Raw genomic sequence first — 16591 nt, 5'->3', positions numbered from 1 at the left:
TTAGCTTATAACTGTGACATCCCACATCATCCAGGGGAGTGATCCTTATATGTATATTCCCATCCTTACCTAGCACGAGGCCTTTTGGGAGCTCACTGGCTTCGGGTTTCGTAGGAACTCCGAAGTTAAGTGAGAAGGGGGCTAGAGCAATCCCATGATGGGTGACCCACTGGGAAGTTGCTCGTGAGTTCCCAAAAACAAAACCGTGAGGAAATGGTAAGCCTAAAGCGAATAATATCGTGCTACGGTGGTGGAGTGGGGCCGGGAAGTGATCCGCCCCGGGCCGGGATGTGACAATTTGGTATCAGAGCCTAACCCTGGTCTCGTGTGTGTCGACGAGGATATCGGGCCCCTAAGGGGGGTGGATTGTGACATCCCACGTCGCCCAGGGGAGTGATCCTTATATGTATATTCCCATCCTTACCTAGCACGAGGCCTTTTGGGAGGTCACTGGCTTCGGGTTCCGTAGGAACTCCGAAGTTAAGCGAGAAGGGAGCTAGAGCAATCCCATGATGGGTGACCCACTGGGAAGTTGCTCGTGAGTTCCCAAAAACAAAACCGTGAGGAAATGGTAAGCCTAAAACGGAGGTGGTAGAGCGGGCTCAGAAAGTGATCCGCCTCGGGCCGGGATGTGACAATAACTCTTTGGCCCCTCGATTGGAGATGGTTTTTTGTCAAATGACTATGTTTGGCCTATGATCATTTGGTCCCCTCGATTGGAGATGGTATAAAATTTAACATTGCACTGTTCATTAAAATATAATTTTTTGCAGAACTACAAGACTAAAGAGAACCTTTTGACCCTTCTTTGGTTAGAATGACCTTAATTTCTTTTATGTCAAGGTCCAAGCCCAGCTGCCCAAACCATTTTCTGAGATATTTTTTTTATACATGAGTTGTTGAACATGAACTGTAAAGTTGGGTCACAACCTTAGATTCCAAGTGTTGTTTGCTGTCAACGACAAGTCTAGTGGGAAGGTAACCGTTATATCTGCAGCTTACCCAGATCACAGTATGTTAAGCTTCACAGTTTTTTTCAGTTGGCAACGGAGTGTAAGTCCGAAAAAAAACGAAAATATACATGAGAACATCATTTTTGGTCACGAGAATTTAATTATATTTGCAACTAGAAGCCGATGATAAGAGCGAAAAACTTAGATTGAACCTTTAACTGCATGATAAATCCAGACAAGTCAAATCCTCATCAACAAAAATAAAATAAAAAACACCTTGCGGATCCTAAATAAAAGTTAACTAGAAAAGAACATAAAAAGATATTATGCTGGTAACATGGACAGAAAACTGAACATGGTCAAAGCATAAAACCCATGATTTCCGTTCTAACATTGGTTGGGGGAGAACCCGACCACAGAATTCACTAGATCGAAACCGACACGTGTCCCTTGCTGTTGGACATTCCCAATGATTGACAGCGGAGAGGGCGTGGGCGCGAACGCAAAGCAAAACGTCCCGTCCGAGTCGACCGGTATCAGGAAATTTTTGGCCGGTAACGGTAACACTTTCCCATCGGCGAAGTGAAACGACACCGTCGGAACCTCCACGCTCTTCCTCGATGACAAGTCGTAACACGCGTCGAATAACGCTGGCCCTTTCGTAAACGGCAAGTCCTTAGTGCCTTTCATGAACGCGTCGCGAAGCACGTTGTATGTGTCCGTCTGCAGTCGAGTCACCGCCGTGCCGGAGTCGATGATGATTCCGCCGTTTCCGCTCCCGTCTATCTGGAAAGCGGACTCGGGAATCGGGAGCAATGAGCCACCGACGCTGAGTCCGGTCAGACCGAGATAGTAAAACGTGTCCAGCTGAGAGTTGCGGCGTAACGGAGCAGTAACGGCGTTGGGACGGAGCGGCGAGTTGAAATCGAGGGTCGATGCCGAGTCGGAGTCGCGGTCCACGAGGCAGTAGGAAAGTGACGTGGCATTGAGCTGGGATGGAAAAGAGAGTGAGCCGCCGCCGAGTCCGAGAAGCCCAGCCGCTCCGACGAACAAGCCCTCGTTGGTGTGGCCACAGCCGATGGCAATCTCCTTCGCCGAAGCCCCGCCTATGCTGATTGTCTCCGTCACAAAGTCGCCGACAGTGTACGAGCCGTCACCGTACGCCACCTCGTAGAGACACGTGCCGTTCCGACACTCAAACACATCGAGGGATTTGCATTGTTGGGATTCGCACGAGAGCGGCGAGAAGGAAGTCGAGGAAGCCGGCTCGAAGATAGGGTCGGCTTGCTGGTAGCAATCGGCGCAGGGTGCGCACTGCACCCAGCTGACGTCACTCCCGGTGTCGAGCACCACGTAGGCCTGACTCGGCGGTTTTCCGATCCCGACACGGGAGAAGTACTCGCCGCTACCCTGACTCGTCCCGGAAATAATGGGGCCCTCAAAACCATCCGCATCGAGCTGTAACCCGCTGCCGGTTTCCACGGGTTTAAGGTCCGACGTGGCAACACCTCTAACAGCCAGATCCAACCGAGTGGTGAGAGATCTGACTCGGGCCGAGTCGCGCTCGAGTCGAGCCAAAGTGAGGGACTTGTAGTCGCTGTGAGAAGGCTTGTGAAGTGAAATTCGAGAGTGTAACGGTACAGAAAGCGAGCTATGGTCTTGCTGGGACAATGCCTGTGCCGTTCTACTTGTATCCTCCGACGACAGAGCTCTTAGCGTCGTCTGAATCGAAGCGGCGACGTCGAGCACCGTCGTTTTGGAGGTCGACGGCGAGCTCCGGGAGTGGGCAACTTGGGAATGACAGTGAAAGAGGAAAGCAAAGAGAATGCAGGAGAGGAAACCCATTCCGGCCATTGAGGTGTGTTCTGGGGAGAGAGTGGGAATCCAATGCTGTTATATAAGAGGGAGAAAAGTGGGGATAAATTACTACGGGAATTCACGTAAAGGACATTGGAAGAAAACAAAGGCGGATTTGTGGGGTGGAGAGAGGAGGAGGAGGAGGAGGAGAGTTTGTGGATTGAATTTCAAATATCAGACTTTGTAATATTAATTGCAAGGAGTCTTTGTTTAGGGTTTCACTATCTTTGCATGTAAGCTATTAGAATTGTAGTATATGTATTGGCACGAATTGTATGTAAATTTGGCATCATTTCTAATTTAACGTTTAGACCGATTTCATCACTCGAACATTAAACGGTGCAGTTAGATTCGATTTAAGCTAAAATAAGTGAATAAATACAATATTATGTTAACGGGTTCCATGTCAACATAAACGACATTTTATGTTAAAAAGTGATTTACGCATTTTCATTTTGACTTAATAATAGTAAACTTAAAAAAAATGGTTTCTTAAGGAGTTCAGTTTGGTTTGGGTTCCATTATCTTTGCATGTGTGTATTTTACTTTGGGATTTGTGATTTGCCAAAAAGATAGAGAGGAGCTTAAGGTTAAAAATCTTAATTAAATTGCACTCAAAAGATTGGGTGCTGTTTACATTGAGATTATGGGGATAAGCGTGATTGTGGTTATGTATAATGCTTTCTATATCTAACTACTCTTTTTTGACCAATTTAGAGACGAATGAGCATCATTTTCTGATTCTCTTTGTGAGGATCCTAATAATTTTTAAATTGTATATGTTTATCGTGCAGCCAGTTTTCATCAGATATACATATATTTAATTTTAAATAAAAATATTTAAAATAATTTATGATCGCACGATGTACGATAAATGAACATAATTTGAGGATCCATTGAGGATTCTCATTCTTTAGAGACTAAACTAATTGAGTAATGCTAGGAAGATTAAATTTTTTAAACTAAATGATGTGGTTGTAGATTATTAATTAAGTGTCGGTTAATGTGCTTATTTTTTTTATTAATGACACATCATTTAATTTAAAAAATTTAATCTCTTTAACATTACTCAAACTAATTTAAGGAGTGGTTTGTGGAGGGTTTGCTGCCCAAAAGCAAATTGAGTGGGACCTGCAGGGGGAATAGTGGTGGTCAAAATGCAAAAGTAAAAGCTTGAACTCATGTACTTGCCATGATTACCATTAATGATGCAGGACCCATAATCTAATTATGTAACAAACTAACTATCATATTCTCATGCACCGCGTGACCATAATTATCATTTGATGTGGCACTTATGGCCTTTGGTCAATGAAACTTTGGTGCAATGAGCGTATGAGATGGATTTCTTTGTGTCTCTGTCACATATTGCGTGAGTCCATAACATATAAGTTGATAATTTATCTTATACAATTTATGATGGGATGAGAAAATCGAATCTAATTTTCAAGTGTCAAAGTAAGTTCACTAGAAGTCTCATTGTTCTTTGTTATTTAATCGATGTTTCAGTTTTTTTAGCATCATGTATATTTTTATATGTCCGAGCCTAAATGGCGTAGAGAAGAACTTACTTGACATGCATAACCATTTTCTCTTTCATTTTTGTCAATTAAGTTTTTATATAAGACACTAATTAGTTCAACCGATCTAAAGTTATAAGGGCACCCAACAACTTTTATTAGATAAAATCAAACACGGAGCATCGTTTCAACAATAGCTTCTCCCCTTTTGTGTAAGCTGTTTTAATATAAAATGAGGTGTGGTAACAAACTAGGTTTTATTAGTGCTATAAAAAGTAGTTTAGGTGTCGCCTAGTCAGTAGTCAGACGGCGAGGAGGATTTGGAACAAGAAATGTTTGAGAAGTGAGTTAGAGGTTGGCAACAAGAAATATTTAATTTTTCAACCCTGTCTAAAGGTCTTTTCTCGTGGAGAGGGATCCTCTCAGGATTCCTTCCACCAAATCCACTCAATCATCTAATCCGGGCTCTTGAAATTTGATCCAACGATTAAAGTTATTATAACTTTTAAAGGGTAGCCGTTATTTCAAATTTCAAGACCGCGGATTGATTGATTGGGTGGAAGAAATCTGGAGAGGATCCCTTTCTGAAGCATCTTTGTTTTAAAATATAAATTCTTTCCAAATAATACTGAATGACCCTTCAATCTGGTTGTTTAGACATTAACTCAGCTAAGATTTTGGGCCGGCCCTTTGTTTTCATCCTTGTGGCCTTGGAATTAATTATTTTGAAATGACCAAATTGACGTACGTGGTCCACAAGCCCATGAATTAATTAATGACGTATTTCATGAACCATTATGACGTTTACAATGATATTCTTTACAAATAATAGATTCTCAACTGATTAAAAAGGTGGCGGACGAAATAATAGACATTCTCGTCTTTTGATGCGTCATGGAATTATATTATTGCTGTAAATTAAATCTTGTCTATCAATAAAGTCAAATAACAGGTGAATATAAGGAGAAATTTAAAATAAGTCTAATTTTATAGATTATCTTTTATTAACATATGTAATGATAACATAAGCGTCAAACTTAAAATTGTTGATTAAATTTGGTTACAAGGTTTATTAATTAATCGCCATCTAATTGTACTTATCTTCATGGATTATTAAGTAATCCCCATCTAATTGACTAGATAGTTATAAAGATATGATTCCTTACGTTATTAGTAGGACTTTATCCTCTTTCAGTCTTTTTTTTTTAAAATATAAAAGAGTATAATTTTACTTTCTAGCAATTCTAATTTGTAGATCTGTGGATGATATTTTTTAGTAAAAAAATCCTATTCATAGTGTTTAAATATTGATTTCGGTCTCATAAATGGAATATACCAGCATACAATGTTGATTCTGTATCAACTTGAATGGAGCACTGCTCAAGCAAATTGAGCTAAATTTAAGCCTGCAAACACTTAAACTACCGGGACCAGAAGTTGTGGACGAATTTCAAGTTCATCTTCTGCATTGCACATGCCAAGTTCGATTCCTAGTATTGATAAATCACACAATAGTAGCTAAAAGAGCCTGAATATCTCTATGAGTCTTTTCTGGGCCAAAAGTTGAATAAATCAAAATAGAAAGAAAAAGATGGAAAATGATCATCATCGGATCATTTTCCTAAGGATCATACGATCGTGATCGTTTATCATACATCATGCGGTTAGTTTTCGTTAGGTACTATTTATATTTAATTTTAAATTTTAAATTTTAAATTTTGAAATGATTTATAACTGCATGATATACGATGAACGATCACGGTCGCGAGATTTCTAAAATCGGATCCATTTCCCAAAAAGAGGACTCCCAAATTGAGATAGTGAATGCAATGTGCGTAAGTCAACGTTTGGACTGTTTATTAGAGATGTTGGAGAATCCAATCCTCTCCCAACATACTTCTTTTTACCCTTTTTTGCCTACTTTTTGTTAGGCATCGGTTCTTTTGTTAGCAGCCTCATTTAAACCGCACGTTCCATACATCCCCTCCCACACGCTTTTGCTGCTGTTGTGCTGTTGTATCTCGGTTCAGAAACTCCAACGAACCAGCCGAGTCAGGCATAGATCGCCCCGCCAACCTCCCTCCCTCACTCACCGACGGCAGAGCGAGTCAGAGCGATTCTCAAACTCTGACTCACTTCTCTGCACCAGCAAAAGCATTCAATCCTTGTTCTACGCTACTCATCGAAAAATGAGTGCAGTCGTGCAGGTAATTCCATCTCCGTAATTCATCAAACCGCGTTCGTATTTGTTTTGATCTGGATTTGTTTTAGCTTGATTATGATGATGCTTTCGTTGATTAGGGTTTCACCAAGTCACTTGCCATGACTGTGCTCTCGGAGATCGGCGACAAGACCTTCTTCGCCGCCGCGGTTAGTTTATACGATTGCAATTTTGTTTCTTTTTACCTTTTGGTTGTTTTTGAATTGTGGAAATTGGAATAACCCTCTAATTACACGCCATGAAGAAAATAGACGAATCGAAAAGAATTTCGGCATGTTAAACTTTATAAATTCAATACTATTAAGAACATCGAGTTTCTGCTGAATTTTTTAGTATATGTATGATTTTTCAGAGGACATATTAGAATTTAAATGTTTTCAGTAGCAACTTGTCGAGCATCATATAGTGTTTATGTATGTTTTTGTATATGCATACACACACACACACACACACACACACACACACACACACACACTTGTGCCCGAGTTCCCTTTGCAAAGTCCCTTGGGTACGAAGCGAAACCATAAGGGCCAGAACCACATCTGAAATCCATATTCTTGTATCTGTATACTATTTTTTGAGTAATAATCTAACGGTGCGATGTTTTTTCTTTAAGATCCTTGCGATGCGCCATCCTAGAAGACTTGTTTTGGCCGGTTGCCTAGGAGCTCTGATTGTAAGCATTTCCCTCCCACTTTCATATAGGTGGTGTACTCGGTTGTGTAGATCTTGGATGTTTCTTGTTTGAGGTCTCACATATATCTCAAATTTTTGTTGAGTTTTAGGTGATGACTATTCTTTCTGTTCTCGTCGGCTTGGCTGCTCCAAATCTGGTAAGCACTCTGAATCTGCCACCCTGAAATTGATTTTCGTGGGGTTTGTTTTAAGATCCAAGGGAATTTTCTTTCATGATGTAAGGGTTAATGGTTGTCCCACTTAGAGCGTCGCATAACGTTGGCCAGTTGACATATTTATTAAATGTTAGCTTAACTTGGTGATGTTTTTCTGTTCTGATATGAGTACTGAATGCTGATCTTGAATTACAGCTCTCCCGGAAATGGTCCCATCACATAACAACAGTGTTGTTCTTTGGCTTTGGACTGTGGTCCTTATGGGACGCTTTTAAAGAAGATGGGTAATGGATATATATATATATATATATATATATATATATATTTTTTTTTTTTTTGGAATTTATTTAACCTTTTTCTATTTGTTGGGGAATTTAATTCTGGTTACCCTACAGGGGTGACGATGAGCTTGCAGAAGTTGAAGCAGAATTGGTTTGTTTCTCAATTTTTATTCCTAGCTTGCATTCAATTCAAATCCTTTCTGACTTCACCCTTTTGGTACCATTAGGATGCTGATCTAAAGGCTAACGCAGGAGGCAGCAAACGTACTAAGGTGCTCCTCACACACACTCTTTCTACCATGTGCAATTTTGAGCTACGGGTTTATGAACGTTTATTAACTTTCAGGATGATGATGACAAGAAGCAGAGACGTTCATTTCTCTTGCAGTTCTTCTCACCGATCTTTTTGAAGGTTTTATCTTCTATTGATTATGAAATTCAAATTTTTGCATGGCTATAACTTAACCGCATCTATCATGCTCATGCCGCAGGCCTTTTCCATTACTTTTTTCGGTGAATGGGGCGACAAGAGCCAGGTGAGCATTTGGCCCATTGAATATATAATCTCATTCATTATTGCTTCAACACGATTTTGTTTTGACCTGCTGTTCTTTCAGCTAGCCACCATCGGTCTGGCGGCAGATGAGAACCCATTAGGCGTGGTTCTTGGTGGAATCTTGTAAGTTTCCATCCTTTGTAACCTGAACGGCTTCTAGATCTTGTGGTCACCGTGCATGCTCATCCTTCTAATTCACTTTTATCCTTTGTATTTATTCCTGTTATTTTTATTTCTGCCCTATTTACTGATTGTGCTTCCTCCCTTTTTCTCAGAGGACAGGCATTATGTACAACTGCCGCTGTCCTTGGTGGAAAGAGCTTGGCATCTCAGATTTCGGAGAAAATAGTAATATACGCCCGCCTTCGTGCTTAACATAATATAGTTCTCGTTTTTATATATTGTGCCCGTTGGCTTTAGGCAAATATGCGGCATCAAAGTTGTAAGTTATAATTGTTTTGTTTCAGGTTGGTTTGTCGGGTGGAGTTCTTTTCATTGTTTTCGGAATCCAATCCTTCCTTTCGACAGTGGAGGCTTGATACCCATAGTCTGATTAATGATTTGTAAGTACGTTGACTACATTTCGCACCATATATTATAATACATAGCAAATACATGGAATCATCGTTAAAATTTCACAACGAGAAGAATACGATACCTGTTCTAGATTATGTTTTTGATGATGACTCTTCTTCAGGGACTGAAAGATGATTTGTTGACTGAAAAACATACATCTATTCACTGCAAGGAGTAATTTACAAGCATTGCAGCTTCATTGTTTTTACAAGTCTGTACCAATATTGCACTCTGGCATGTTTGGAACTAATTACCGATGAGAACACCTCTGCTATACTCTATTGTTGCGTGCCATTCCAATTAAATCTATGTTTCCGTTGGTCTCGATATATTTATAAGAAAAACTAATGAAAATGACTTGAAAACTTTAAGTTTTAACGATAACGACAAAATAAAGGGTAAAGTGAATAGTACGATGATTGACTTTTTAGTGTAAAAATATGATTTTTCGTTAAAGTGAATAGTACCAGAAGCTTTTCGTTAAAGTTTCCTAATATTTATATTATCAATGGAAATAGTGTCTTGGTTTTAACTCATTTCGATGAATTGTAATTGGACAGGAGTACTCAGGATGATGAAATTGATCAAAATTTCAGAAACAAGGACGTACGCAAAAGATTGTGTTGGAAACACTTGAAAGCGCCTTTTGTTGTCTGAAAGCGCTTTTGACCTTCCCATAAGCAAATCCCAAACCAACCCTAAGTTGTTCAAATGTGAAGGAGCAAATTAGGAAAACACCATCTATATAGGTTAACACAGAGTTCAGCGGACCACTGTAACTCAGAAAGATAAACAGTGCAATCGCAAAACACTAAAATTAATCCTCTTTTTTATTAAACTACCACCCTCTTGTCTTAATTTGACCACAGGATGACCGCGATTTCATATCAATCGGGGGATTGGGATTATGTACACCATCCAATGCTCGGGTATTCGTCACACCAATTGGATTCTCACCATGCACGTCGTTAGCATCCACCACCTGCAGGTTCAATTGAACTCAGAAGTCCATTGTGTCTCAGTTGCATGCAGTGTTCTTCAGCGTCGGCCTGAGCACATATGATCACTACCGACAAGCCATTGTGGTGTGCTTCTTGCATAATATTCACAGCATTGTCAAGGGTCATCCCCGGGATAACCTTCATCAGTACTTGCACAACATATTCCCGTTTGTTGAAGTTGTCGTTGTGCAGTATTACACGATATGGAGGAGCTGGCTTCCTTGATTTCCTGAACAATTTTGGGCAGTCTAACGTTAACTCTCATCTAATTTTATAAAGGAGAAGAGACACCATGAACTCAGGAAAACCGCAAGTACCAAATACAACCGGAACCAGGTGAATGTGAACGGATCATAAATTTTAATAGTTTGTCGAAATGATCAAGTTTGATGCAACATGATACACACAGGTACGGAATTGGATAGGAGTGGTGCAAACCCATTTCATGGCATTATGTTAAACAAAGCACTCGTATGGTGTAACGATATAACTTTGTGTTTCCATACCTCAAATCAAACTCAGAATCACGGGCAGGAGTTGCTTTCTCTCTAACTGGCCTTTCCAATAGTCCTCCCCCTTTACCAGGTACTGCTGTTGATACAGCCACTGGAATGCTAAGATTGGTGCATGCTCCTTTACAAAGAGGGTGTCTGTCTCCTGCTCAACACGTTTTATAATAAAAACTCACCAATTGGAATCACTCGGGCATATATATGTTAAAGAATAAATAATCACCATAGAAACACACTATTCATACTAACCAATTTTTTATTGAGACAACATTTAGCAACAGAAAGCGAAAATTCCGAAGATAGCATAATCTAGATTCTAGAACCACCACAACATCTATATGTCTACGAATCTACGGGTTCTGAAAACCCAAATCTTTAGAATTGGATCTCCGATTGCTCGGAAAGATGAAATACAGTGAAATTGTAGCAAAGGCACTCTTAGCCCTGGTCCCAAGTTTATACAGAACGCATAGGAAAGATGAAATACAGCGAAATTGTAGCAAAGGCGCTCTTAGCCCTGGTATAGATACTAGAGATGCTGGATCTTTAGGACTGCACACAAAAATCCTTGTAACCCTCTTAAGGAAACCAACATGTGGATGGCATTAGCATAAATGCATCCGGAGGCAGTGGCAAGTAATCCAGAAGTTGCCGCTCCCATTACTCGATCTTACATTAGTGAAAACGGAAACACCACCACTCCCAAAACAGAACACATAGGAAACGCGCCCAAGTTTAGACACAAGTGCACAACGAACTAACTTGCATTGCACTCCCCAATCTGCCCTACCTACATCTTGCAAGATACTGGACAATTTGATATAAATTTTGTTCTAACCGAAAAAGCTTTCGATTTTCGAAAAACTTTCTTGTAACAAAACTTTCAATTCATCAAACAATATAAATGTACACTTACACATACAATTCAAGCAATTACATAATCCTTTGGCAGCATCAACAGAACTATTTGGGAACCACATATACAGCTATATAACAATATGGGGTTTTTCTTGGCACTTCATGTTCTGTGAAAGAAGTAGAGCACTCTTCCATTTACACAGGAAAAAGAGACCCATCAGAGAGAATCAATTTTCGAGGCGTATTATACATTAAATTCCGTAACTTCAATAAAAAAACAACAAAATCGCTCGCTAAAAATTTACAAGAACCAAGCTTTGAATTGAAAAATCCAATAAATCTACTCCTAATAGTACAGATGCTGAAGAAATCAAAGATTTTGACGGAAACCCAAAATCTGAAAAGAGGGAAGGAATTGAGAAAAATGGAGTAAACCTGGTTTGGGGTTGAAGACGTGGTTCGGGGAGAGAGGGATTCTCCCACAAATCGCAGTCTCCATTAATCTTTCTTTTGTCTTGCGCTGTGCTGCTGCTGCTGCAATGCGTCGTGCGATTTTATTTATTTACTGGATTTTCTGGTTGTGTTTTTAACCAACACAACAAGAAAATCATCGATGAATTGGCGCATTGCTGTGCTGTTTCTGGTGGGGCTTTGCTGGTTTTCGCAATTCACTGAACGTCGTCGTCTAGACCCTACCTACCAAGTACGAAATTTTTTTTATGAGCGATTAATTAATTATCTTAAATTTATATTCGTTTTGTCAAATTATAAATCCAATTTCTTCATCAAATAAATAAATAAATTTAATTTAAAATCAAAATTCTAAATGTGATGGGTGACCACAAGAAAAATCACAACTAGCTACTGATTTCGATGTGTCTATTTATTTAATTAGAGACATGACATATAACTGTTTCCACTAACTAAGATGGACATTGCAACTACAATTTAATCATGCGGTGAGATATCAACAAATCTTATTTTATTTCTTACACATCTTTTTAATTTTCGACCGTCAGATTGAATGAATTGAAGAAGATCAACAGACATAAATTATCAAGCGATGTGTGAGAAGTAAAATGAGATTTGTAGATAGCACATCCCTTTAATCATCATTAGTGTGATTTGATTTGAAATTTTTGAGACTTAGGGGAATATCCAATCTGAATTGATTTTTTAAATAAACGACATTATCTAAGCCTCGTTAGAAATAATTTAATTTGAATTCGCTTTTAGCGAGAATCGAATCTATAATCTAATGTAGTACACCTCAATACACTTTTGATTTTGTTTTGTCAGAATACATTGTGATTCTTGACCATTAAATCCAACTTATAATTCATTATTCGTTGCATATATAAAGAAAAATACTAGAATTTCCGCAATTTGATACTAAAATGTTGCCAGCGTTTGTTCATTTTCTTCTATTTTGGAGTTGCTTTTGTGAAGAACTCCTTTTGAATTTCTCTAGAGGACACTGAATACTTCCTTTCCCAACATTTATGGATTATAAAAACGAAAAACTAATGAAAAATGTTCGAAAACTTTGAGTTTTAATGGTAAGGATAAAATAAAGGGTAAAGTGAATAGTACCAAGATTGACTTTTTAGTGGAAAAATGTGACTTTTCGTTAAAGTGAACAGTACTAAGAGTTTTTTGTTAAAGCTCCCTTATAAAAAGGGAAGTGTTACTGGCACTCCAAAAATCTCATTATACACTTTTCACAAGTGTATTTTTCTTTCCTAATATAAAAAATTTGGAGTGTAGAATGAGATTTTTGGAGCGGGAATAAGTAATAACAATTCCCTGTAAAAAAGAGCACTATTTTTCGTGGATATGAATCTTCATGACAATTTTTTAGAATAGCACTTACTAAAAGTTAATCCAAAAGAGTATTTTGACTTGATGAAATTGCTTATGGTAAAGCAAAACATTACAAGCCAGAAAACAAGGGAAAATGATGCACGGATTGCTTTGGTAGCTTGATTAATTCTTGAAGGAAGGAGAATAACAGAACATTAATTGATATTAGTCCTTACTAGTTAATCCGCAACTTTGATAATACATAATTTTCGTCTGATTAGTGGCGTAATAATCCGCTTATATATCGTTAATTACGTGTAAAACCGATATGTTGATGCATCAGCAATGATATTACGAAAACCACCAACTGTGGAAGCCAACATGATGAACACTCCAATGAATATGCAAGCCTGCACACACACATTCATCATAAGACATGGATATATTGCTAACTGGTTATGTACCGATGTCGACATTCAATCGTTTATCTATGCCATATCAACAATAAGGAACATTAGATTCTTTGGCTTACCCAGTTGACAAGCCATTGGATGCTGAATCTCTTTGGTTTCTTAATTCTCAGCCACATTATACAAGGAAGCTGTGGAAAAATGCTCAATTAGTTAGTTAATTTCTTGCTGAGGATGTAGTTTTGTAATTTCTGCAATAAGAAATTAAGAAAATAAAAGTGAGAGAGGCTTACAAAGTATGAAGTGGGGGCAAAACCAAATCCACCAAAGAAACCAAGAAGGTCTCCAAAGAAAGGGAAGGTGACTCCAATAAATAATGTAAATGCTGCAACATAGATATAGTAATTAAGGACTTAATTAATTAGGGTTTAATCAACCAGAAATGACATAGAGAGACAGACTTATGGGAAGTGGTAATCTCACCAACATAAGCTGATCTCGTGATTAGTCTAAGTGCAATTCCAGGTGGGAAGTTTACTTTTTTCATCATCATCCTCTCAAGCATGTCAAAAACAGGCATAGCATAAACCTGCATTTTCAAGTCACATCCTTAATTAGTGTAGTTCTACTAAACCCTTAGTTATTAGAAATCATTTCAGCCCTTCTAAAAGTAATGCCAAACAGACCAGCTAGAAGTTTTTATAGAGATTTATAAAAGCGATGCTGTAGAGATTCTCTTGTGCAGTTAATTAAGATTCAGTTTTACTGGTGCTATTGTCCACCAAATGTTTGTCACGTGTTAAAAAATTGCCCAATCCATTCAATAAACGATTGACATATGGAAAGTATTAGTGACATGAGAAAATGATGAGAATCTCTCGTGTTGTTGAATGCGAATGCTGACTCGGCAGTTATACCTGGTAGCTGCCAATGACATGGACGACAACCATTAGGTTAGCAGCAGCAATGAGCCATGCAGGTTTCTTAAGATCCATGAGCACGTTATCATCGACATCTTGACCAAAAGCCCAGTACCCGATCAAGGCCACCGGGAAATAGCAAATTGCGTTGATAAAGTAGGCTCCTAGGGCACCTTTCCACATGGGAATTCTCGACGGCTTCTCGGGAGTCGATGGAATTGTGGCCTGGATTTCAAGCGCCACTGCATGCCCGGCAAATGCAAAGGAGATTTGACCTAATGCATTGAAAACCCTAAACATGTAATCTGCAGGGCTTGTTTTCTTGTACGCATAGCTCACGTCTTCAATCCGACCTTTGCTTAAGCAACCTGCCCAGGCTATAGTTGAATAACTGCAAATTAACAACAAATTCAAGTTCTTTAGGTATTTTTTTGTTTTTTTTGAAATTAGCCTTCTAAAGTTCTCTTGTTAGGTTTAGGAGTAAGTCTTCAGTAGGACTGCCCTACTTTGGAGTAGGGTGAGACCAAATTAGAACGTTTTCGTAATTTTGTGAGATGTGTCTTATGAATAACGTGGTCAAACATCTCTAATCAAGTTTTTCTAGAATTTTAGAAGGAAAATATGCACAGATATTTTAGGGAAAAAAAAATTGTGTAGGTCACTTTATTATCTATTACGTGACCCTCTACTTCTAATTTTGATTAAAAATTCGTAACCGATTCTATTTATACACGTCTCGTTTTGGGTTGATTGCTCTAATTGATGCTCTAGAACAAAACTATACCAAACTTGACTCGATTTTGTGTAGGATATGTAAAAAGGAAATTGACTTGCTCACCCCTCCTTTTTTTTTTTTAAACGTTGGATTGATCAAACCAAAACAGAATTAAGGACTAAAATTAAAATCGTTTCTTATATATTATACAGTTTGCTATGTCACAAAGTTCCATTGTATTTTGGCTTTTAACAGATTTTGTTTGCCTAAAGCAAGTTTAAATCAGATTTTCCTTCACATGGAAAGTGAAAAATTAGAGTGAAAATTAAAATTACTACCTTAGTGACATGATGGCTGCTGCTAGAGAAACACCGGCAACAGAGTTGAAATTGGGGAGCTGGGAAAGAAAGAAATGAAGGGAACCAAAGATGAGAATCCAGTACGATTGCTTGACTGGTGTGCAATTGGCACATGCCATCTCCACAAACTTCTTCAGACACTTTCCTCCGGTGACCATGTACACTATGTCACATCCAACCTGCACGATCAGTTGTTGCGGAAGCACAATCCACGGCCCGAGCTTTGGTCCAAAGGCATGCCGGCCGAGGTCTATATATCGGTCGAATCGAGTTCCAGGAACACATTCATGGAGCTGAATCATCTGCCACATTGTGTTCAAGGTCATGCACCACGATATTGCCAGCACCATTGTCCCTGGACCCCTGAAAGAAAAAAGTTGGTAAAAGAATAGGGTCTAACGTATAAGTATACAAAGCAGTGTATTTTCTTTTTGTCGAAACAAAGTAGTGTATTTGGTTTAGGTAAGTTGGGTTGTTCTGTACCATCCTAAGTATGCCATGGCATAAGGCAGGCTGAGTACACCGGCACCGATCATGGCGGTGACGGTGTGAAAGGTGGAGTACCACCATTTGGCTCGGCGGGCGTTGTCCACTGGCTCCTCCCTCCATTTGTTGTCCGCAACAACTTCCTGCCATAGTTTCAAGCATCGACATGAAAAAATTTAGAAAATATATCAGAGTGAAGATCGCAAAAATTGGAAGACCAGATAGCTTTGTGTGAGTAAGGAGAGTGGTGATGCACACCTTTGGAGGAGAAATTGTAACCATTTTGTTTTTCTCTTTCTGCAGTGAAGACAGAAACACTTTCAATGTGGGAGTTGAGTGATCGTCATCGTGTTGTGTGTATATAGTGGTTTGATGGCCCAAAATATGGAATGAGGATCCTCTCTGGACCCTCATTGTTAGGATACCGAGAATCCTCTAATCATATTCGTTCATCGTACATTATGCAGTCAGTTTTTATCAGGTACTGTTTATATTTAATTTTAAATAAAAAGATTTACAATAATTTCTAACCGTACAATATACAATGAACAAATGTAATTAAAGGATCTTTAAATCCTCATCTGGAGAGGATCCTCATTCCAAAATATGTGAAGAAATGTGGGATATGTACATTTGTGAGCCCCACTCGTGTAATTATCGTTTGCTTTTCCCGCAGAGACTTGCTTTTCCAAGAGTGCTTATCGGATGAGTT

General features: G+C 38.9%; 4 protein-coding genes across 4 annotated transcripts; 1 reads left to right on the top strand and 3 right to left on the bottom strand.

The window, feature by feature from the left end:
- Nucleotides 1-1177: 1177 nt before the first annotated feature.
- Nucleotides 1178-2827, bottom strand: LOC137738255 (protein ASPARTIC PROTEASE IN GUARD CELL 1-like). Its single transcript, XM_068477884.1, has one exon. The coding sequence runs from the start codon at nt 2805-2807 to the stop codon at nt 1341-1343; it is 1467 nt and encodes a 488-aa protein (XP_068333985.1). The 5' UTR covers nt 2808-2827; the 3' UTR covers nt 1178-1340.
- A 3425-nt stretch (nt 2828-6252) lies between these two features.
- Nucleotides 6253-9140, top strand: LOC137736825 (GDT1-like protein 4). The gene is made up of 13 exons (XM_068476103.1): nt 6253-6537; nt 6632-6700; nt 7168-7227; nt 7337-7384; nt 7598-7686; nt 7798-7834; nt 7911-7955; nt 8030-8095; nt 8175-8219; nt 8301-8362; nt 8515-8587; nt 8707-8802; nt 8937-9140. The coding sequence occupies exons 1-12, from the start codon at nt 6520-6522 to the stop codon at nt 8776-8778; spliced, it is 684 nt and encodes a 227-aa protein (XP_068332204.1). The 5' UTR covers nt 6253-6519; the 3' UTR covers nt 8779-8802; nt 8937-9140.
- A 485-nt stretch (nt 9141-9625) lies between these two features.
- Nucleotides 9626-11847, bottom strand: LOC137736826 (ATP-dependent Clp protease adapter protein CLPS1, chloroplastic-like). The gene is made up of 3 exons (XM_068476104.1): nt 11622-11847; nt 10323-10473; nt 9626-10045 (listed from the first exon to the last, which is right to left on the bottom strand). Exons 1-3 carry the CDS (start codon nt 11683-11685, stop codon nt 9784-9786), a joined length of 477 nt encoding a protein of 158 aa, XP_068332205.1. The 5' UTR covers nt 11686-11847; the 3' UTR covers nt 9626-9783.
- Nucleotides 11848-13121: 1274 nt separating this feature from the next.
- LOC137738238 (lysine histidine transporter-like 6) lies at nt 13122-16189 on the bottom strand. The gene is made up of 8 exons (XM_068477870.1): nt 16138-16189; nt 15877-16022; nt 15373-15756; nt 14317-14710; nt 13883-13988; nt 13693-13784; nt 13522-13590; nt 13122-13399 (listed from the first exon to the last, which is right to left on the bottom strand). The coding sequence occupies exons 1-8, from the start codon at nt 16159-16161 to the stop codon at nt 13301-13303; spliced, it is 1314 nt and encodes a 437-aa protein (XP_068333971.1). The 5' UTR covers nt 16162-16189; the 3' UTR covers nt 13122-13300.
- Between the last annotated feature and the right edge of the window lie 402 nt (nt 16190-16591).

This window comes from Pyrus communis, chromosome 6 (assembly GCF_963583255.1).
Source record: "Pyrus communis chromosome 6, drPyrComm1.1, whole genome shotgun sequence".
Lineage (NCBI taxonomy): Eukaryota > Viridiplantae > Streptophyta > Magnoliopsida > Rosales > Rosaceae > Pyrus > Pyrus communis.
Note: the sequence above shows the minus strand (reverse complement) of the source record. Positions and strands in the feature narration are given on the sequence as shown.